The 24216-nt window shown below is 37.0% G+C and overlaps 1 protein-coding gene across 2 annotated transcripts in view; it reads right to left on the bottom strand.

The window, feature by feature from the left end:
• Window positions 1-20132, bottom strand: part of SPAG16 (sperm associated antigen 16) — a 435661-nt gene extending 415529 nt beyond the window's left edge. For both annotated transcript variants that reach the window (XR_007506050.1, XM_049800597.1), the window contains exons 1-5: window positions 20102-20132; window positions 15422-15468; window positions 14905-15003; window positions 9558-9685; window positions 3147-3284 (exon numbers count right to left, since the gene is read on the bottom strand). Coding sequence is in view for 1 of the 2 variants with exons in the window: in XM_049800597.1 (XP_049656554.1) it covers window positions 3147-3284; window positions 9558-9685; window positions 14905-15003; window positions 15422-15460 (404 nt within the window). In the remaining variant the exon portion in view is untranslated. The remainder of the gene's footprint in view (window positions 1-3146; window positions 3285-9557; window positions 9686-14904; window positions 15004-15421; window positions 15469-20101) is intronic.
• Window positions 20133-24216: the final 4084 nt, after the last annotated feature.

The raw sequence follows: 24216 nt of genomic DNA on the forward strand, positions 1-24216 counted from the left end.
GAAAGAATATCTATGCTTCCATTAGAGAAATATTGCAGCAGATAACATCCCTTACCAATCAATCGGGGCTTAACTGTAGCCTTCAAGATAAAAGAGAAAGAGAGTACACTTAAGGTACACTTTAACTACTGTGACATGGCAAACCAATGTAAAATTAGGTTTGATTTCTATCACAATACAATGTCTGTTTCTAGAAATAATTTAAATAAAGATTAGTAGTGTATCTAAACCATCAAGTAATAACAATCACTAGCTTAGGAGTAAAAGGATTATGCTGATATTTCTTTTAATGTATGCATTCAGGGGCTTTGTTACATCTCAAGATGCCTTCAGACACTAGACAACATATTAAAAAAACATATGCACTGTATACAGGAAGTGAAGCTGATTGTGATTTTCTCTTTAAATAATGAAATGCCACAGTGAAATGTAACCAACAGCCAGCAGTCTACTCTATTTCCCACCTGCTTGCCATGCAGTCATGTAAATATTATATTAAAATACCCAAAATACAATTACAGTTAGCTTCTAGACACTGAATATCTTCCACCAATTGCTAAACAACATTAAAGCAGGAGATAATTGGTTTACAGTCATTTATCCTGGGCCCCCATACTGCCTAAATCCCAAATAACATCTCTCTTCTGCAAGATGGCAAGAGTACCAAGCTCAGAAATACTAAGTGTAATTGAAAGCTTTCTTCATCACAGCACTGTATCCCACAATGAAAGTTTTCTGACTAATCCACAGAGCAAAATATGAGACTTTCTTTGCTTACAAATCCTTGGTTTCTAACCAGTCTAATCAGCATTTCTTCAGTGCTCTTAGGCATTTTGTTCTCAGCATAAGCTGGTGAATTCTTTCTCAACTCCAATTGTCCTCCAAGTAATTTTGGCCTCTGCTGGAATATTTGCTTTATCATAGCAAGGGTACTGACTCCAGTTATCGAATGTATGAACAAGAAAAAATGCTGTTAATGGTCACAACAGTAAATGGATTTATTATAGAGTATTATGATGAGGGTTTATCCAAAAGACACAAAGGAACACTGTAACTCATGGTACGTACAGCAAAAATGCTCAGTTTCACCCATTATTCCAGAAACAGTACTGGTTTAATTCATAAATTATTCAAAGCAAAGTGAAATGAATTTCACAGAAGTGCTGAACTGTTAACATTAGTATCAGTGAAAACTTTGAAAGTTATTTGAAATAAAAAGGTTGAAAAATGAAGTAGTGACCATTAGCACAAACCAAGTTTCACATCTATATATATATTCCATTTTAGTATTAGCAGAAAGACTGAAAATAAAGCTCTCCCTACAAGTGGAGAAAGAAGGACTAATTTTAATAGTGTTTTAACAAGGTACATGCAGAATAAGTGCAGTATTTAAGAGTAAATGCCAATGAACACAATTTACCCACTTCTAATTTGTTATATAGAATTGCCCTATATCTCACTGCCCTCACTGGAATACCAAACAGGTGACATGACTCATGTGTTTACCACCACAACACTGCTATTTTAGGTTTCATCAAACACTACAATGTGAAAAAACAGGGCACGGTTTCAGTTCGTGGATTTATTATTTTTTTTAGCACAGTTCACTTAAGTGAGTGTTGGGAGTTTATTTAACAGATAGCCTGTAGGGACATAGCATACTCGCGATATCTTTTCCCTCTCCTGCTTTCTTCCTGTTGCACATTATCATGTCATCTTTCAACCTTTTAACTACACATCTGGTACAAAAAAATTTCTGGCACTCCACAGAGTATATAGACATTCTTATGGGAAAAACCCAACTCATTCATGACCATGGTTTTGGTGAAATGGTTTGGAGCTTTATGTTCTTAAACAATCATGTAGCAATGCAACAAACTCAGGAAAACTCTTACCAAGTCATAATCCATTCAGATTATCTTGTAATAGCATGTTCTGCTTCATACAGGAGGTGGGGGAGGAAGAAAAAAGGTAGGAAAAAAAAGAAAGGAAAGCCTCTTAAAATTACTACTGACAATAATAAATTTCAGGAGGGCCAGATTTTATCTTTCCTTCTTTTACTACACATTACTGCTTCTTACTCTCCCACTCAAATGAGAGACACAATCCCTAACTGCCCATTGTCCAAAGAAACTGCAGATTAAATAAAGGAATGCTTTCGGTATGGCCCATCTCCCAGTGCAACAATATATTTAGACTACACATTATTTGACTTGATTATTAGAGCTGTTTACTTAACTATTAGACTTTGGCTAATTAATTTATTAATTGAAATTGTAATAAATCATTGTCATTGGAAAATAATTTGATTATCATTATTATCAGCAGCAATGATCATTTAAGATCCAAGTAGCTATTTTTCACATAAAGGAACAATCTAAATGAAAATTAGTAGCTTGAGCAATCTTGAGGAAAATCAAAGAGATGGAGTTAATATTTTTTTTACAGCTCCATATTTTAAAACAATGCACTGGCAAAATTGAAGTGAGTGCATTATTAGGTCTCAGGGTAAATTCTCAATGAACACATACATGTGAAGACATACCGTTCTTCAGAAAAGGCTATATTACATGTAGTTCATTATTGCATCTCTCCATCATATAGACTAAATATTTTAACTCTCTTATGACTGAAGTACAACTGACTTGTAAAATCAACTACTACAATGTACACGCAAGTATAATCAATGATGGTAATTTACACTGACATACCATTTACCACCAGGGCCAGAGTGACAGATTTTTTGCAATTAAAAAAAAAAGGAAGTGTATAGTGATTTTTTTCTCCTGTGTTGATCTTTTGTGGTATCTGTAATTTATAGTACTGTATTTTAATACAAAATGCATATAACTATTTTTTAGTTCTACATATTATGCTGTCATGATTCTTTGTAGTAATTTGTTGTGATTACCATATATTGAAAATTATTTTCTATAGCCCAGTAAATACAAATAAAAGAAATTAAGATTTAGGTTTCTAATAGAGCTGAGAAACATGAACTTTAATTATAAGTGTCACCTAGAAGTAAAAATACATGCAGCCAGCATAACAAACAGGAACTTCCTATTTCTATTAAGTACTTGGGTTTACTTTATCTGGCCATTTACTACTGTATATCAAAGTTTCATTAAGACCAAACAACATACTTTGCAGCAAGTTTATAGTTTTCCAAATCTTTCCTCAAACGCATATTGTCAGCCTCAAGTTGCTGGTTGCGGGTATACACAGTTGGAACCAATCCAGTATCTTTGGCTGTGAACATGCCTCTCTGTACAAGTTCATACCTAGTAGAAAAGAAACAGAGATTTTTTTATTCCATGTTTCCTTTCTCTCACTTCACTAATGTCTCCCTTCTTACACTAGCATTTACCTAAACTAGAATCACAAAGATATTTATCATCTCGAGGCATTTACCATTAATGATCATTAACAATTAGCAACAGTACTATCCTACCACACTGTTCTATTTTACTGCTTTTCACTCTAAAATGTATTAGTGTTCATAATAGTCAAAAGACATGTCCTGTATAACACAGTACTTCAATTTAAACAATTGTTCTTTCCCTTCCCTTCTTCCAAATAGCTTAAATAAGACAGAAAAAAAAAATATTCTTGTTCAAATAACATTTGTATATACTCACAGTCTTTTTTTTTATCTCATATGCTCCAATATATCCAAGATTTATTTTTTTTCTGAGGACTCAAATAAGATGACAAAGCTGCAGATAACCTGGATGAATGATTCTATGAGCAATCTTCAACATGGAATACAGAGTTCACCTAGGGAAATTTCTTCATTCCTTCCTGTTTACTCATCTTGCCCTCTCCTTATTTAATTATATTTACCAATATTTACCTATTTTACTAGCCCCTGAGAAAACATGATTCCCTGATGTATAAGTCTGAAGGCTACTTTAGTTAAATACTTGTACAGACTAACTTGCATTTTGAGAAGTAAAAGAGAATCTGGAGCAGCATGTAATGCTGTGTAGCAACCTGGGAATCTCTATAAGCCCTGGCCATAAAATCTACTCAGTCAGTCTCATATCTTTTAGGACTATCCATCTTTTGGTAGGATGTCAATGAAAGCTAAGAATACTCATGAATATGAACTTTTATAGACCAACTGAAGACAATGACATTGTGCACTACTGTAGCTATGTCGTGGTTTAACCCCAGTCAGCAACTAAGCACCACACAGCCACTCACTCACTTCCCCCTCACCCAGCGGGATGGGGGAGAAAATAGGGGAAAAAAAGTAGAACTCCTGGGTTGAGATAAGAACAGTTTAATAGAATAGAAAAGAAGAAACTAATAATGACCATGATAACACTAATAAAGTGACAACAGTAATAATAAAAGGATTGGAACGTACAAGTGATGCACAACGCAATTGCTCACCACCCACTAATCAACGCCCAGTTAGTTCCTGAGCTGCAATCCCCCTGCCCCCACTCCCCCCAGTTTATACACTAGATGGGACGTCCCATGGTATGGAATACCCCCTTGGCCAGTTTGGGTCAGGTGCCCTGGCTGTGTCCCCTCCCAACTTCTTGTGTCCCTCCAGCTTTCTCACTGGCTGGGCATGAGAAGCTGAAAAATCCTTGACTTTAGACTAAACATTACTTAGCAACAACTGAAAACATCAGTGTGTTATCAACATTCTTCTCATACCTAACTCAAAAACATAGCACTGTACCAGCTACTAGGAAGACAATTAACTCTATCCCAGCTGAAACAAGGACAAGCTATGATATCAGTTCAGCATAGGTTCAGTGAAGCTATAAATAATTTATATCAGATAAAGACTATAGTCCCACAATCTTCTTCCCTGCTGATCTTGACTGTAGCTGGAAGATATTCTGGGTGGGAACTCACTAGAAGGAGTAATATGAACAGTATTTGCCTTTTCAGGTGAAAAATATATTGAATCTGTGCATTACTTTTTTTCCAAGTAATAATTAAGTATGAAAAGAACAGCTGTAATCAGAGATAAAACTACTAAATGCTATTTCTTGCACTTGGACACAAGCAGCAGATTTGAAACTTGACAGTAAGCACAGCATTCCTAGATCAATAAAACATGTTGCAGAAACAAAAAGTGCTTGTAGAATAAGGGATTCTTACTTGACAACAACTTGTACTTAACATCTTCCAAAAAAATTAAGGGGAATGTTAGAAACTCTTATGTCCAAATGCTACTTATCTGCATTCTGTGGACACTTCTAGGAATGCTCATGCCTATGAATTAAGCTGTCATCCACATTCACCACCAGTAGATGAAAGGTTTTTGAAAAGTTAAACTGAACATGTCCAAAGCAAAATTCATTCTATAATCACTTCATTTTCTTAAGCAAATTACAGTAGCAACAGGCTTTAATAATGAGAAAGAAGCTTAGTCTTTTTTCTTTTGTTTTTTTTTTTCAAATGAACATTGACTGATGAGCAAGTACAATTCCTACTGGAAATATTACAAATAAGGGCACTTCTCATTGCAGATGATCACAACTCTACATAGTCCTTCATCTGCCAGAAAAGTTTCTCCACTGAATGCCCTAACTACATCTCATGAAAACCATCAAGTTTCTGCACAAAGACACATCAGACATGGATAATTGATGAACTTAGCCTCCAGCAGAGCTAAGAACTCTGAAAGATAATTTTAATGAAATACAATTAATACCAATGAATTCACTATGCCCTTGTCTAAGAACACTACTAAAAATGAAGGCTTTTGTGCATGTAGCAGACATTAAATAGAAAACCACACAACAAAATTGCATTGGGAAAGCTCATTATCTTTCATGAACCTAGTCCTGTAAAACTTACAGAACTCCTACATACCTAGCCAACTGCCAAATAGCTGTTGTTCTCACTTCTTTCCATTACAGAAGGGAACTGTGTTGCAAATTACATTAGTTCCATGCACACACAGGTATTTTTCTAAGCTTTTCAGAACAACTGAGCTACTACTTTTGAATCACACTTTAAAATTAACCAGGAATCTGGAAACCTAAGGAACAGATGATCAAAGCCCAGTGCAGACTGACTAAAAATAATACATTGTTACTATATACATTACACTGAATTCAAGTTTCTAAGAGTTCTAAAGGAAACAGATTGAAGAGAGGACCTGCAATAAACTAACTGATATGTAGCTCAGGGTAATCCTTTACTGAGGGATAACTCACCTAAAGATGTATTCAGGGATTAAAATTTCAAGGTTTAGCTTTTACAAGAACTTCTTACTGAAAATTATCATTCCAATTGATAACCTCTTAAACTGTTTCAACAGAAGGCTGAGAAAGAAATGAGCACAGAAAAAAGCACCTTTTTGCCCTAGAGTGCTCCAATCTATTACGACATATAACTAGAACATTTATATTATCATGTTATGCTTGTCAATAGGCAAGAAAGTAGGTATGACCACGTGGCTTTTCGCAAAACAAACTTGAGGTTACTTCACTTCACTGTGTTCTGAGCCAGTTCTAATCCAAAAACTGAACCTGTTTTAGTGTGATGCTGTCCTGGAACTGATAACCCTTGTTTCTCTCAGGATTTAAGAACTCAGAGAACAATGTACATTAACGTGACCATATGACTTCCAGGCCAAAGAGGACAGAGAGCGGAGGAAACTCAGGTCTGCCTGAAATAAGCAGATTGTTTCCACTGTCTTCAGGGAGTTGTGACATGGAGGATAACAACATATATCCATTTTCTTCATTCTGCAAAAGGGAATTTTTTTTGTAATGACTCTACCTTTATACTCAGAGAAGACACGGTAGCTTTGTTGCATGTACTCCATTATGCACAACCCAGGCAATCTTTGCAAGGCATGCACAATACAGACATAGCTTTTAACCTTGCTTGGTCACGTAAGTCTATTCATAATTTTAACCACATCAAACGGAAAAGAATTTTCAAATCATGTTTCCGTAATTAGTCTGCAGCTTTCCTTTTGCTCACAGGCTGAAACACTGCCAGGTCTCTAGGAACACTTAATCAGAGATTACCAGTCCAATGAGTGTATTAACTAATCACAGTGATAGCTCCATGCACATGTGTGAACAGCAAATGATTCATCTGCTCATCAGACTGGCAACATGCTGCCAGCAGCCCTGAGCTATTTGGGATTAGGAGGTATAGACTGTCAGATACATGAATTTACAATTGATCAGCCCTTGCACTTCATACTCCAAAACTGTCAATCCAGTAACTTTAATAAGCAACAAAAGCACTATGAAGTCTTGTATATCAAAATGATAGAAAATTTAATGGTAAACTAGATATTCTAGAAGTAATTTAAGTCTAATTTAAAGTTCCTTAAATTATAACTGGAAGAAAAAAGTGTACGTGCAAGAAAACTACATAAAGAAAAAAGTCACTACAAGTGTGATAAAATTATTCATTACATCATAGAAAAAGAGTGGGTTTGGCTTAAAATAAAACTCAATCAAGTCATGACATTTTATACAGCTGGACAGTACCAGAATGTTTTCTCAAACTCTGAAACAAACACAGATAATTTGGTCCAATTTAAGTGACCTTTAGATCTCAGACAGACAATTATTTCAAAGCAGGCCTTTTGATAAATCTTCTCTACGTTAATTAATTTCTCATTTTAAATTCCATTAGTACTTGATCACCACAGCATGAGAGCGAGAGTGTCGTCCCAATACATAATGAGGAACCTGAGTACACTAATCTGCTCTCACTTTCATTAATATTGTAAATTATCTGTTTCAAACCAACATGAAACATTTTGAAATAAGGTATTAATGCAGAAAAAGTCTCAATACAGTGAGATTAGATCCTGACATGCTGAGCTCATTTGTAATGCTACTGAAATTAAAAATATTACTTACAGAGAAAAAATATATACATATAGCTAAGGATTTACAAGATATGGCCTGCTAAAGACCTGCACTTGCTCTGTTAAAAAGCTATTTGAATTTTGCCATTGATATAAATTCAGACTGTAAGTGCTTCAAAGAAAGCTGTAGTTTCATAAAAGGGTCACTATTTATATCTGTTTAGTATTAATTATCTTTTAGCATAAAAACCGTTAAACTTCAGAACTTAATGCTATTCATATCAGTTCTTTCATTGAAAAAGAATACAGAACTATAGTGCTCTTCTCTAAGGAATAATTTAAGTGGCACTGTTATGCTACCAAAACGCAGATCATTATTAATTCCAAAAGAACGCCTGATTGGTGAGCTCTACACTAATAAGACCAGAGCCTTGCAAATGACAGCAATGATTCCCCATTAGAGAATATTTCTAAGAAAATTTAAAAGCTTCAAGGCTTTTGTAGGAAAAAATAAGATGTTTCTAACTTTTCAAATTCACTAATTTTCAAATTAAACAATTTCAAAAGGCCTTATTAAAAAAATCTCGGAACCTCTCATCTTTAAAGACTGCCTACAAGGCAATTCAAAAGGAGGTGTTTCCACTTCTCAGAATCTTTCTTATATAACTTGCAGATTCAAAGCAATCTTCTAACTGTAAGTATTTCAATAGAACTTTATGACAAGTGTCATCTTTTGCTCCAAAGTAATTCAGCTCTCCTTTCAAGCTTTGCAACATTCCTGGCACATCATTCTTAATCAATATTTTAAAAACTATACATCCTGTAGGATTTTGTATATAAAGAGAGCAGTGGAGGGAGTGGAGTATTTAGACAAAGCTGCATGTTTAAACTTCTACACAAAATATGGGCAAAATCCCTGCAATCTATATAAGCTGGGAAAAAGAAGACAGCAACAGCTCAAGAGCTTACTCTTCTGATTACTATATGAAAGAAAGAAAAAACTAAACCAACCATATTATTTGACTGATGTACCAAAAATTACCAAATATCAAAATTTTAATTATGCTACTTAAAACACAAGGTAGCTATGATGAATGTCCAAACACACCCAAATAATTAAAGGTGCAAATACTATAGCATACTACAAAATATTCAGTTTTTAAGTAGGCACCCATGTTCTGGAAAGGAAGAAAATCACAAACCCACATGATTTCTCAGCACTGCTGAAATGAAATGCTGGTCATTTTGCATTGGACTCATTTGATCCAGTGATGCCTTCTGCACTGCAGTTGGTTTTAGTTTTCATTGGTAGTCAGTGGAAAGCAGAATATACTTGAAAAAAGTGTAATTTAATTCATTTTGTCTTAAAGCAGACGGCTTAAAGAACTTAGATGAGTGGCATCCTGAAAATGAGTATTTCTCTTCACTGGTCACAAAAGCAGCGTCAGGTGACCACTTCAGGCTTGTAAATGTCTAGTGTTAGGCAAAATGCATACAGTCCTTAAAAGGTACCTGTTTAGGAGCTCCCTGGAGTCAGCTTTCTTGAAAGTCTGTCTTTAAAACAATAGTTTGCATCCTCATTCTCAACATGAATATAATTATTTGGTAAAATACTACTTATTTAAGAATGACTTGTACTCAAAAGAGTTTTCTGGACATACGTCCTGAAATACTGGAAATACTAGCATCCTGAGCATCTACTTCCTAATTCTCAAAGTAACACGGTCACTTAAAATATTTTTACCATTCAGTCTGGAAGCAGTCAAGGGTTCTGGACATTCCCAATCTGACCAGGAAATTGCAGAAGAAATCATCCATTGCTTCAGGTATTTCAGACACTGATTTCTCAGAAGTCAGAACTGACTGCAAAGCCTGAAATAAAAATTCAATAATTGTTATTAAACCTGCAAGAAAAATGTAATTATCATACCTTCTATTTCTGAAGTAATTTAAAGTCACAGATCTACTGAAATACAGCTGAATGTTTCCCTTGTCTTTATTGATCACTTTAATCACTGATCCTTCCAATGTCAAGGTCTGTGAAAGGTTATAGAGAAGCTAACTCAAAAATCACCTGATTTAAACAAGTATTCTGAACCTGACTTGAAACTATTTCAACTGATGGATGATCTTCTGTCACTGACCCGGGAGAAAATATTAGTTCTCATACTCCTGCATCCTTCAGCAACTTTAAAAACTACTAATGAGAAAAATCAGTACCTTATCTAATGAAAAATGCAAAAGTCTAAGGTGACAGTAAAATGGCTTATATTCTTTTTTTGTAATGATGCATGCAATGGAGAGACGGAAAGAACTGCATCTCCATCATTAGATCTCTTCAGAAGTATCACAAAGATCAATTTTCCTCTTTCTTCTCAACATCCATATGCAGACACTGAATGAAGCTGCCAGACAACATTGCTACAAGTGTTAGCAGAATGCAGATGGTACACCAGGCTTCACATGCAGCTCCTCCAGTGCCATCAAGATAGACAGTTATTCAGATAAGATCAGCTCATGGGTCAGTTGCCAAAAGCTGAATCAAAACAAACCAGAACAATCCTACTATGGAGAAAAAGAAAATCCCTTTCAGAGTTTTCTGTTGCAATGCAAATTTCGTTCCTTCACTCAACCCCATTCGGCCCACTCAGTGCTTAGCTTGATACTAAACTCTCCCAGAAAGATTTCAAGGTGCAAGGAGGTATGAGAAAAGTAAAAATACAACCTAGTCTGAGACTACTCCCCCACAAAATGCATTCAAATATAACCAGATGAGAGAGACTGCCACAACTTGGCAGTCAAAGAGGTGCCGTTAATTCATTCAGACTTCAAATGGATTACAGCAACTTGACATTGCTAAACATGAGGGTCTCGGCATTTGGGAACTCCACATGGGCGCAATGCTACAATGGACTTGCTCAACAATGCAGGCTACTATCCAAGACAAGATACTGCACTGGGCATGCCTGCCTCCTGGTGAGAGGATGACAGAACAAACCTGGGCTTGACAACTATCACTCAGCGCACTCTTGAAAGAAACTCAGATTCTATGATAATGTGTGCCACATATTATTAAAAAAAAAAGAGATACCACTATAGAGAAGAGATGAGAAGCAGAAACAGCTTCCACACATGCCTACCTTCTTTTCTTCATTTCAGTACTAACAAAACTGAAAAAAATTCCAGTGAGATATTCATCAAGACATGCTAAAGGCTGTGACTGCAAATTATTTTCTCCATCCATTTAAAAAAGAATCTGTAGGCCAGGGATTTTTGATAGCTCCATTCATTTATGGCTTACTCATGTCCTTAGTGGGAGCTCTATTAACATGACTGCATAAATTACCTGGAGATAAAGGCATCTCTCCTGGTAAAATAAAAACACTGGAAAAATCTCATAGCCATTTTGTGTAATACACAAAAGAAAATGTTGTGTTTAATCCAAGCAACCTACCTAATATAAACAGAAAGAATTGTACATGGATGATCAAGGCCATGTAACACTCTATCATGAATAATACAATATGCCAAGTGCAATGTAATATTTAGCATATTTTCATTACTATAGATACAGTACATCAGACAGCTCTATTTTCTAATTGTGGTAATACAAGAACCAAAAAGAGTACATCTGCAGACATGCAGCTGCATCCCTTTTCTTGCTTCTTTTCCTTCTTTACTCTAAGTGAGGCAAATATCTAATATTGTTGCTTGTAGTTTCCCAAATGCATCTATAAAGCCTCTCTTCGGAAGAAATGACACAGCTTGATTCCCTTAGTAAATGGAAATATGATAGGAATTCATTTCATTTGTGCCAAAGAGAATTTATTAGCTAGATACTAGCACTGAGAATCATTTCAGGAACCGAAGCTCGAGCAGGGAACAATATAGGGAAAAATGAATGCAGTCTAACAGGCACGGTATTGGAACAGGGCCTCAGGAAACCAGAATTAAATTCCTAGCTCTTCTGCAGAGTTTGAGTGATACTAGGCTAGCAACTGTCTTTAATTTAATATTAACCTTGGATGACTACCCATAGAATGGCAAAACAGTAATTTTTTTGTATATATTTACCTATTTAGAAATGAGGAAAATACAATCTATTAATTAATGTGGTGCAAACAGACACCCTATAGAAGCTATATAGACAAAAACATCTTATTAAAGAATTCCAACCATTAAATCAAAATAAAACCCCTAAATATTTGCTTTGTTAAATATTTGTTAAATATTTCTTGGTTAAATATTTATTTTTTAATTAAAATCTTTAAAATATTTTGAGTGTAAGGACTGCACATATGGCCAGTAAAATAAAATAATTGCTAAAAGCTTAACCTTAAGGACTTCCACAATACTCACAAAAATTTCTGTCAAATGAAGAAAGATTAACACCAAATAAATTAATAATTTCTCTGGAAAATAAAATGAGATGTTCTTGCAAAACTTACTAAACTAAAAGTGAATAAAAAAGGTAATTCAAAGATTTTTAACATGATCAAACAAATTATAAATCAAACCTAGATAGAATATAACGTTAATGAAGGGCCATGTGACTTCAGAGTATCATTGAGGATATTAAGAAAATAAAGATCCTGGAACAGAAGTGTAATAGCTGTAACTACTGAAAAAAGCATTTCAGCCAACTTTCTTTTGTGTGTGTGGTTTTCCAGAAATTCTGCATCCTTCTCCTAGGGTCCCTATAAGCTGAAGATTTTCTTTCATATGCAAAATATTCTGTTCCTTGTGTTTAAAAATAATTTATATTACTTTACAATGCCTCAAAACAAGGACAACAGAAAAAAATCATGACTTGTGACTGAAAAGGAAAAATTATGACTAGAACAGGAGGCAGAATCACTGCTATCCAAAGCATATGCTGCCCAGCACAGCTGTATTTTGAATCAGCTGCCATTGTTGGGATCCAAACAAAAACATGAACTGTAACTGTTGAGGGAGCCTCACCAAACTCCTTAAAGACCAGTAGTTCTACTGCACACATGCAGAGATCCAGAAGGAGAGAAAACATGCCTCAATATCCCCTGTAGAAACATAGCTTTAATTCCTACACACCAACTATTTTCTTTTAAAAGGTGAATAGCATCACCTCTCATTTGCTTATGTTTGCTTTTCTTAATTTAGTAATTAGTGCTAATTACTTTGGAAGGAAATCGGAAAATAAGCATTTTTCTTAGATTTTCCTGGCTATACTTGACCTTTTTAACAGAGCGTAAAAAGACTGTAGTTACTCAATTTAGAAACTGTGGATATTTATAGTATCTGCATTTGGCAAATCACTTTCTGGATGCTCACTTGATCTCTATATAATTTCTTTTCCGTAACAAAAAGATTTGCATCTAGTACTGAACTGCAATCTTTAATACGGGTTTAGGTAGAAAAGTTACTATGAACAGCAAATATACACAGTCAGTTAAAACTGTTTATCATAGAGCAGCTATTCCAGGATATGGTTGTTACCTAATTTAACCTATTTTAGCCAAGATTAGAAGCTAATAATTGAAAAAGTGTACCAATTATTTATCATGTGAAGACAACAGCCTTCTACTGTGCTTCTTAGCTCAGAGTTTGGATATTGATCCAATATTAATTCACAGGGAACAGTGCTTCTAACTTGGGTCACCAAAAGCATTTGCTGCAGCACTTGGTCTTTCCAGTGAATTAGCATCAAACAATCTAGTCAGTGACCCTCACAAAATACACAGTAAATCATTATGAAAGCTGTCAAGCAACTAGCAAGTGTATTAAAATATTTTTCTATTCAAGTCTTTCTGTCTAAAGGCTGAAAATATTATTTCAATTTCAAAATTATGGAAAAAATGAGGCCTCCAATTAATAAGTCCAGAAGCAAGAAGGCAGATATCTATTCATATAAGCACAAAATCAAAGAAAATTTGATTTTAAGCACACCCATTCTTCTGTTTTAAGGAAAGGTAACACTTTCTCCAGTTTGATTAAATGGGATAGATATTAGCATATTGTTTCCTACCACTCAAAGTCCAACAAATCAATAAAGAGGTAAATGATTATATAAATACAGCACTGACAAAAGATCAAGAGATTATAAACATTCTTCCTTGTTTCACTTTTTATTTGAATGTCAATTCACACAGTAAAACAGACATAACTTCAGTTATCCCTAAGAACATTAAGAATTTCCACTACTCAGTTAACATTAAGCATGTTCCGTTTTAAAAACTTCTGCCAACCTTCCCTTAATTTTCAGGCACATACAGTTTCATAACAGTTAACACTCTGGTATTGTCAGTTTTCATTCAAAGGTGATCTAAAATACAAAATTGATCTGTTGATAGACACTAGTGCAGAAGAAAATGCACATTTTTGCTCCATTTTGATGTTAAGAATCATTCACAATTTTATCTTTTCATTATTAATAATTTGCTTTTGCAAAACAAAGACTATGACGATAGCTTACTGATGAGGCTATAAGATAGCGGCAATATTAGAGACACAGCAGGGAAAAGCACTTTTCCTTTAGATTGTTATAAGCAAATAAATTCAGGTAAATCATATTTTGGAAAATGCAATATAACAATCCCATTGTGTAACTCTGAACTATTATATGACTGTTTTGAAATCAAGCTGTAAATGTAAGAACTGTCAAAAAGTAGTAGCGTGAAATGATTGATGATTTCATTAATATTTTGATTTTACATAGCATAACAGCGCATTCTTTATTTTCAATATATGTATAATCTTTTTTAGCGAAGTATTCAAGTACAAGCTTCTGTGGGTCTTAAGCATATGCAGTTTCTTTCCTGTGTCAGGGATCACCCTCTCATTTAATCCATTCAGATAAAGAAACAAACCCTAAAATAACGATACATTGTAATAACATTAATAAAGGAAGATGAAACCCATGAAACATAAGTTGCCTTTTCCACCGTGGCATTTGTTTACCCCTAGAAACTTCTAAAAAATAAAGAGACAATCTCTTCTACACAAATATTTCAACATTAAAATCAATTATCATATGTAAATTTTAAGCCACTAATGCCAACTGAATTACAAACAGAGTTACAGACAGAGTCTTAGAAAGTTTAGGAAGTTCTTACTAAAATTTGGGCATCTTCAGCCTGCTCTTGAATAGTCTGCAAAGCCTTTGCCAGATCCTCATCATCTTCCTGAAGACTAAATTCATCATCATCTGGAATCTAGATGAAAGGATTTAAAGTTAAGTATCAGCGTATCTGATACGTCTTTCTTTCAGAATACAACCGTTTCTACTCCCAGCACACCTTCTGAAAATAGTCTCATTCTTGTTAAAATAATATTTTGCCATATTTAAATAGAATTTATATTACTGAAATATTCATTATAAATAAGCTGAAACTTCTAAATAGAAATACCTGTATCTTTGAAACAGTATTTAATGTTCAAATAAAAGTAAAACATTACAAATCAACTGACACTAAATCTTCTCTTGAAAAATAAAGATATGCCTAGCATCACCGCACTTTATAAAAGGAGATTCGTGTCATTCTTCCAAAGATGTTTTTGTGACTGAAGTAAAACAAAAGAATGAAGCATGAATACCACATATATCAGAAGATTATCAATTTAGTAAATTACCTCTTCGTACTGATAATCATCTTTAGAGTCATCCATCATGGTTAATTCTGCAGATTTTGTTAAGTCTGAAACAGCTGATGTATGTGATGAGTTCCAACTTAAAAAAAGGTATCATAAACCCACCATTTATAAATGTTATCGACACATTCCCCCTTGTTCTTTTTGACACAAGACTTCACACTTTCAAGGCTTCTTTCAGCCTTTAGGTGAACAAGCCCAGCTCCAGTGAAAACTATGTGTACAGAGACAGAATTTAAATTCAGAGTTTTTAAAGCAGGCTCAAAATTTGCCTCATCAGATCAAAGGTAGAAGTCAAGCACTGTTCTGAATTAAACAGTAGCTCAACTCTGCTCCTGCCCAATCATCAGTTTTTGCAGGGGTCTTACCGCACTGAGACTTTCACAGACTTTGTGCTTCTAAGCATAACTAGCTTCAAGCTCTCAGAGAATCACATTTTGTATCAAATTCAGATGTACCGATGTTCAAACATGAACATCTGAAATCAAACACTGAATACTAAAGGACCATTTACTGAAGCTGATCAAATACCTCAATAATTACAACACAGCTACAATAAAAAGATAAAGAACTTTCAAAATGTAAAAATTAATTTGGAAATTATCTACAGTTCCTCCAAATGCCTTAGAGTCAAATTTTTCATTAAAAAATAACTACAAATAGTGTAAAACAAAACCCAAATAAACATTTTTTCATCCACTAGCCTCACCACCCATGAAAGTACAATGAAAATGTTTTTAGCAAGATGCTCTGTTGACAGTTTCCCTAGGAAATCAGTTAGCCTACAAATGACCCGTGTAAATAAACCAGAAATTAACTTCTGAAGAAAAGAAACACTGGCAATTCAGTACCTCACACACTGAGGAAAATAAAAAGATACATGGTTTTCCAGCTTTGAGTCAAGTTTCCCAAATCTGAATTATTCTCCTAAAAACCAGGCCTTTTGCTACAGTTCTGACAGTACAATATATGTGTAAAAGCATCATCTGCATTCATGACCCCAGCATCACAGCATCAACAGAACTATCAGCTAAATTATAACCATCTGGAAGGCTAACAGCTGAAGATCATGTCCCAAAAAATGATAACCACCATTCGGTTTTTAGAGACGCTTTTCAGAGGTTTAAGATAAAAGAAGGAGAGATGTCATTTTCTCTTGTAAACAACAACAACAAAAAAACAAATAGGGAAGTCATTGAGTGAATAAAGGCATAATTTTTGAAGCATATCTGTGTACCTCCAACTACATGATAACTATAAAAATGGTATATATAAATAGGAAACCGCCATAAACGCTTCTTAAAAATCTCCTGTCTAAGCTTAGTACATGAAAGCAAATGCCTGTAATACATGTGCCCACAAATTTACTTCCCAAATTACTGCATCACAGACTGCAGGTGTAGAACACAGGACTTGAATTCAAGTCACCACCTCTCTGCAAAAGCTTCATTTTCTAACCTGACTGATTCTTGAACGTTTAATTCTAAAACCTGAACTATGCAGAAACTCATCTCCAGAAAATGTGCTTTCTTTCTTAAGGGGGGGGGCAGGGGAGAACGGAACACCAAAACTATTAGATTTAACAGGCCTAAGTCTTTTCTCTATCACACCAGAAGAATCTGGATTAACTCTTCTGACTTTAATGGGACGACATAGAAATTGTGCAGTCAACAAGTGCATCTTTTCTCAGCATGGTACTTCAGGACCATATGTGGGTCCACCAAGGTAAACAAAGAGAACGGAGATGAACATAGCTCATGTTGAGACATGACTGTCAAGAGCTGACCCAACAGACTTGAGATAACAATCAGAGACTCGGGCATCAGGCTAGCTTTTAACTGCCTGCCTGCTCCCCAGCATAACAGGAACGTTTTAGTCCTCACATCAGTGTCTGACCACATCCTAATAAAATAGCTTTGAAGTCCTGGACTATTTTTCTTCAACTTGGAAGGAGAAAAGTTCATCTGAACTGCTGATTACAGCAGAAAAAGGGAACAACAGCAAGGTGCGAGTGCAAAGCAGGAGGAATAGGTTTCCTTTATTGTTTGAAAAAGCAAGAAGGATACTTGCAGCAGGCAAGTCAAGATAAGACACAGTAATATTGAGCGACTAGTTAGGGTAATGTTCTAAAAAGTCCCTTTTTTAATTAGATTAAGATAACCTTGCACTAGCTAGCTGACTACATATTCTCTCTTTAAAGAATGAGAATGTAAAGTGTGGTCGTGTTTGTATAGCATGAATACTTGGGTACAACATTTTTTGTATGAAGCAGGGGACAATTTCCCTATATATGTAGTATTTCTACGTACAAACTAAGTATCTGCATAGAATCATAGAATGGTTTGGGTTGGAAGGGACCTTTAAGATCATCTAGTTCCAACCCCCCTGCTACAGACAGGGACACCTTCCACTAGACCAGGTTGCTCAAAGCCCCATCCAACCTGGCCGTGAACTCTTCCAGGGATGGGGCATCCACAGCTTCTCTGGGCAACCTGTTCCAGTGCCTCGCCACCCTCACAGCAAAGGACTTCTTCCTCACATCTAATCTAAATCTACCCTCTTTCAGTTTAAAACCATTACCCCTCTTCCTATCACTACACTCCCTGATAAAGAGTCCCTCCACGTCTTTCCTGTAGGCCCCCTTTAGGTACTGGAAAGCTACTGTATGGTCTCCCTGGAGCCTTCTCTTCTCTAGGCTGAACAACCCCAACTCTCTCAGCGTGTCCTCATAGGAGAGGTGCTCCAGCCCCCTGATCATCTTCATGGCCCTCCTCTGGACTCAGTCCAACAGGTCCAGGTCCTGCTTATGTTGGGGGCCCCAGACCTGAACTTCTGCATATTTCTGTGGAACTCCTAAGCCTCTTCATTACTTTATAGCACAGTATTTATCAACTTAATTTAAATAAAGTACATTTAAATGAAATACTGTACACAGCAATTTTTCACACCATCTTCAGTGATTTGATCAGAGACTGTTTTTTCTAAAGCTATCTTTTGTATGATCCTCCCTCCAACTACTTCTTTCTTCATTTATCAAATCTTTCAATGTAAATAGAAACATCACCACAGTATACCCTTCATAAGTAAAACACTTTCAAATACTGTGTTTTTTTCCTGAATTTTCTACTGACCTGACTGTCCTTGTGATCCACTATCGTCTAAACTAATGCATCATTGCAAACACTGTACACAGACTAAAATATTACATTAAAAATCCTGATTTATTTTTTCCTCCTTTTTCCAAAAATCATAGCCAGGTGCACAATAAAACAGAGGAATTAATTTTTAAAACTGTTGTATTTTCCCAGCAAATGCTGACAATTATTTTTTTTTTAACACATCCTGATGCAGTGGTTTTTTTAAGCACACCACACAGTGTGAAAACAGCTGTGCAGTTCCAAGGAGGTAGAAACTGAGGCACAAGCTCACAAAGGACAATCTTCCTTTTTTTATTTTTTCAATTGCTTTTATATTGGATTACATCTTAATTCTAGCAAGGCAGGAAAAACTAAAGTACTGGTAGGTCTAACACTTAAGCTGTGATTGTTTAACCTCTAAAACAAAGCTTGAAAGATCTTGATTTGGCAGCTCACAGCTGCAAAAGAGAACAGACAGACCTAGTCCGATCTAATGACAAAACCAGAATTTGGGTTGTCTGACCAAAAATTACATATTTAAAAGCCATAAACTCTTAAAATAATTTGCTACAATTCAGTTGTGAGAATTCTAACTGATCTTCCCCTCCCCCCCCCCGCTAAAAGCCACAGCAAATAGAATTATGTCTAGGTTATTGTATCATAATCTTTATAACTTGGTCATACACAGTACTAAACAAAACCACGAGTATCTAGCCAGTTACTCTGTGTGGCAGGCACTGAGGAATGAAGCAGCACCTTTTACAGCAGCACATTGGGACTGAGTCCTAATAACGAGTCTTGTCACTCCTCCCTAGATATTTTGCGTTTACTGATCAACAACTAACACAAGACAGGCAGCAAGAGTGTTTAATTTCAGGATTTTAGCTCTTGCTTAGACTGCCCCATCAGCAAGAGAGGATAAAATTACTCTGCTTTTCCTAAGGGTCACTCAGGGACTCTTACCGTCAGCAATGAAAACAACCATCACGTTAAAAGTGAGCAAGACCCTACTGTCTCGCCAGGTGGGGAACAAACAAACAAACAAAAAACACTGAACGCCGCATATTGCCCCTTTTTAGCCTCCAGGGGCAATAACCCACAAAAAGAAGCAATAAGGTACTGGGCGGTTTTTTGGCTTCCCCCCCCCCCCTTACTCTGTGAAACAACTTGGCAACCCGCGGGTCTCCCGCTGGGAGGGTCCTGCCCCGGCTCCCAGCGAGCAGCCAGCGCCACAGGCAGGGCTGCACGGGGCCCTCGCCCTGCCCGACCCTAGCCCCCCCCCCCAAAAAAAAGCTGCCGCCGAGGCAGCCCCCGGGGTCCCCCCGCCTGGGGAGGATAAGCACACAGGGAGGAGAGTAGGAGCGCTGAGGAGACAGACCCCCCGCGCCGCTCGCCCCCTGAGGCGGGGAACCGGCGGCACCCCGGGGAGCCCCGCACCCCCCAGCCACCCGCCTCAGACGAGGAGGAAGAAAATACTGAGGAGGAGGAAAAGGAGGAGGAAAATACTCCGGAGGAGGAAGGATACTCTGCAGGCAGAAGGACGCCTCAGAGCCCGCCGCTTCCTCCATGGCCGTTGCCTCCCCGCCGTCGCGCCGTGCCGTTGCCAGGGGCAGCCTCTCGCGAGAAGAGGGGCCCGCACCTGTCCCACGGCCAACGGCCGCCGTGGGGCGGGTCGGTGGCGGGAACAGGCACCCAGCGGCGATTTAATTTAATTTCGTTTAATTTAGCGTTACTCACACCTCACTTCGTTGCTTGCGGAGTGCTGTCTTTAAGCCGAGGCGAAGCTTCTCCACGCATTTTACTAGCAGGGGAGCGGCCCCGGCGGGGACCGTGAGGAGATTCTAGAGGTTTCCAGGGTGGTCGCTGGCCAAGCCTGGGTGGGCCTCGGTGTCCCCTCAGGGTTCTCCCCACTGACTTCTGGGACCTTTCTGACTAGGCTATACTGCATTTTCTTAAATGGAAGGAAAGCAACAGAAAAGGGGAGGGGGAAACTGCATCAACCTCATAAGGCACTAATTTCTTCTTTAGAGGAAACATTTTTGTAGCTGAAACAGGTGTTTGCTGGTTCACCTGAGCTCAGTCCTGTGGGACTGATTGCTTACATTAAGTTCCTGCAGTATGTTCAAGTTTAATTAAGAGCAGGAGTTTTCCCAGGCAAAAGTTTGGGAAAGAAGCATACCATATCCTATATACTTGTGGAGAAAACATGTTATGGTTCTTAGGAGTTTGGAATGAGGCTGCAGGAATCAACAAAAAAAACTCTGTCCCTTTTTTTTTGAAAACAAGCTCAGAAGTCCCAGTCTCAAATTTCCATTGAGTTAATGAGCGTTGCATGCAGTAGGAATTCAGAATCAGTGCTTGAATTCATGTACAGTAACTGAAAATAAATGCCCAAAGTCTCGGGGGGTGGGGTGTAAAAAAAGAAGTGCTCATGTCTGGTCTGAAAAGAGAGGGACCAGTTTTGCTTAAAGCTTTAAAAAAATACAAAAACCTAACCATTGAAATACAGTCTGAAGATTAGAGAAGATGGAAGTGGGTAAATTGAATTATATCATTCAATCCAGTCTTCAGCCTGAAAAAACAAGATGCAATCCTGCAAGAGGGCCTGTTACTTGTGAAACTATTGTTTTGGCATTTTCTTTCCAGAAATCTTCACACAGGATTGCCGTTCCTCTCCCATTGTAGACACATTCTTGAGAAACAATGAGTACTTTGGCACTGTCAAAGTCTCCAAACTGTAATAAAAGAACAGTGTTTTGGCACAAGGTCATCACAACACTGCTAAGGTGACAAGAACTGTTGTATTCCTTCATAAATTCTCTATTGTCAGCTTTGCCACTGGGTTGAGTTTGATATCTGTCAGGGCTTGAACTCATCTGTGTTCAAGACACGGAGGGCAAATGCTGGCATACCTTTCTTTTTGTCTTGCAGGGTTGGTTTTCTCCCTTCAGAGGAAAGGAATGTGACCAGAACAACATTCTTTTATCCATATCCAGCCCCACAGAGCAGTCTTGAACGACAGCAGAGCATCTCAAAAAATAACAAAGAATAAGCAGAAGTGGCATCATAAAGCATAACACCCATGAGTCAGTACTTCCAAAACTGTGGGATTAAAAAAGTCATAATGCTGTTGGGATGGCTTCAAATGAAGGCTTCATTCTCTTAGGGAAGTTCCAATTCCACCACAAATCACAGAGTAATTGTAGCTGTACTTATGTCATACAGGCAAGCACAGCTGATTAATATCATAAGTTAATACCACTCGTCTCAGCAACAGGTTTACTATTAGCCTTTACACAGAGTTGAACAAACAAAATGCTAAGCAGTACCCTTCTCTACTTCTGTGAGTTTCATCTGCCTCTACAGGCCTAACTTCTGCCTACAAATTTTTGACAGGACTTCTCTGTCTCACTAAAATATGGAAATATATGGTATCCACTATTGAAGAAGGCTGATGAAAGCTTAAAAAGGGCTGAGAAGTGCTTTAGGGAAGATTAAGATTGGAAAACAATTAATAGTGAAGGACAAAAGGATCTCAGTCTTGGTTTATTCAGGGAATAGTTAAACAGCTTGATCAAAGTGCATGGGTAATAGATTTGATAAGAAAGGCTACGCAAAGATAGAAACAGATCCAACCATATCGAGAATTAAATCAAAATAAATTACAACTAAAAACAAAGGGCAAATTTTTAACAAACAACTATTTGACTGATTTTAAAGTATAATGGAAACTATTCCTGGAGGATTTTAGCAGTGACAGAGTTTTTCATAAAAGTTATGTTCTACATTCAGACACCAGCTATTTCAGAATGTCCTATGGCTTACATTTTCAAAAAAGTCAGATATGGTCATTGCAATGGTACTTTCTATGAAAAAAAAGTTGAAATGAGAAGGTAACCAGTTCTACCATATGTGGAGATTTGCCAGTATCCTGAAGGAACCATAGAGTTCATCTGTTTGCTTTTAAAGATGAATCGGTTGGTCACTGATTGTTATTTTCCAAAGGTTTAAAGCTTTGTTTGGAAACAGTGTTTGGTTGGCAACTTCTAAACTATTTATGTCATCCCATCGTGACTATATAAATGAGCTGATAGTACAATAATTTTCCTCCAAAAGGCATAACAAGCCAACTTGTTTCTTTCTACCTTATTGAGAGCCACCTACCATAAATACATTATATTTGGTTATTGCTAAGCTGAATTCCAAACACCCAATTCACCCTGCTTTATAGCCTCATAACAGTCTGAGTTATGAATGATTATCCTCTCCAAAATGGCAATAACCAATGCTGTTGCTGTATCCCATAACTTCTTGTGACAAAGACACCGAAGCAGCATCTGCTGTAGCTTGAGCATTTCATTAGACAGACTGTTTACTTTTCTCACACAGCAAAGACTAAGCCATGCACCTTAGCCAGATATATTAGCCAGACAAGTTACAGTATTTGAAAAAGATCATTCATGAAAACTGGGTAAACTGGAATGCTCCAGAAGTGTTGCACATGGTCCCAAGCCCTAAAGGCCAGATAGTCTTCCAGCTTTATACCACCAGCTGAAGGATCGCAAGACTATCCTCTCATTCAGAGCAAAATATCCCCTCCTACTGAATTCAACAAGCAAACTGACTACAATTCTGACAAGTTGATTTTAAAAAAAATCACAGAATGTCCATGCAGGCTACTTTCAGTGACTTTCCCTGCTCTGCAGGAAGGCATCTAAAAGGTCCAGTTTATGCACTTCATCACAACAGACAAACCACCAGCGAAGAATTATCTGCCCCACTGACTTTACACACACATTTCTTATTGTTCTTCAGTACAGCTTTTGGGGAGGAGGGACAAGGGAATGTCATCAATTCAGCTTTTTGAAAGACCACATAGTGTGGTCAGAAACACTGTAAAGGCACTATCATGGTGACAGTCAAGAAGTCATTGTCCGCATGGTCATGGTGGAGCATGGGACCACAGCTGGAAGCCAGAATGAGTTGGCAAACATCTTGTTCCAACTTCTGCTGTGCCATCTGGTATCCAGTTAGGTGACTGACGTTAAATGTATTTTCTCCGTATTACCATCTGGCAGCTGCTTGTACAACAACAGAGGAACATGCAGAATTTGGCTAACAGTTATCCTAAGAATCATATCAAGGATACTTGCAACACAGACTCTGAAATGAAAAAAAACCTTACAATGAAAGTTTCTTTAACTGATGGCAGTACATGCTCAGAGTATTGCAGGTGGGGAACAGGGAGTGGGAAGTTATACATCCTTATGTTTTCCATGTATTTATTTTCCAGAGTTCCCCTAAAAGATTTTTTGGGTTTGTTGTTTTGGGATTGTTTGTTTTGGGGGTGGGGTTTTTTGTTTGGTTTGGTTTGGGTTTGGGGTTTTTTTTTGGGGGGGGGGGTTGGTGTGCATACAGGTTTCCAAAAGATGTGAACATTGTATCCAGTGAAATGTTCCATCTTGAAAAGTATCAACACTTTCGCCATGATATGGAAATACATTCACTTTTCCAAAACTAGAGAAGCAGGACTTTTATTTTTATTATTTTGCTGTAGTGATGCATGCCAAATGTAGTTTTGATAAAGGAAGCAAATTAAAGGAATTGGTAAGTACAAACACCACAGTCTCAAAAAGATGG

The sequence above is a fragment of the Accipiter gentilis genome, chromosome 1 (genome assembly GCF_929443795.1).
Source record: "Accipiter gentilis chromosome 1, bAccGen1.1, whole genome shotgun sequence".
Taxonomy (NCBI): Eukaryota; Metazoa; Chordata; class Aves; order Accipitriformes; family Accipitridae; genus Astur; species Astur gentilis.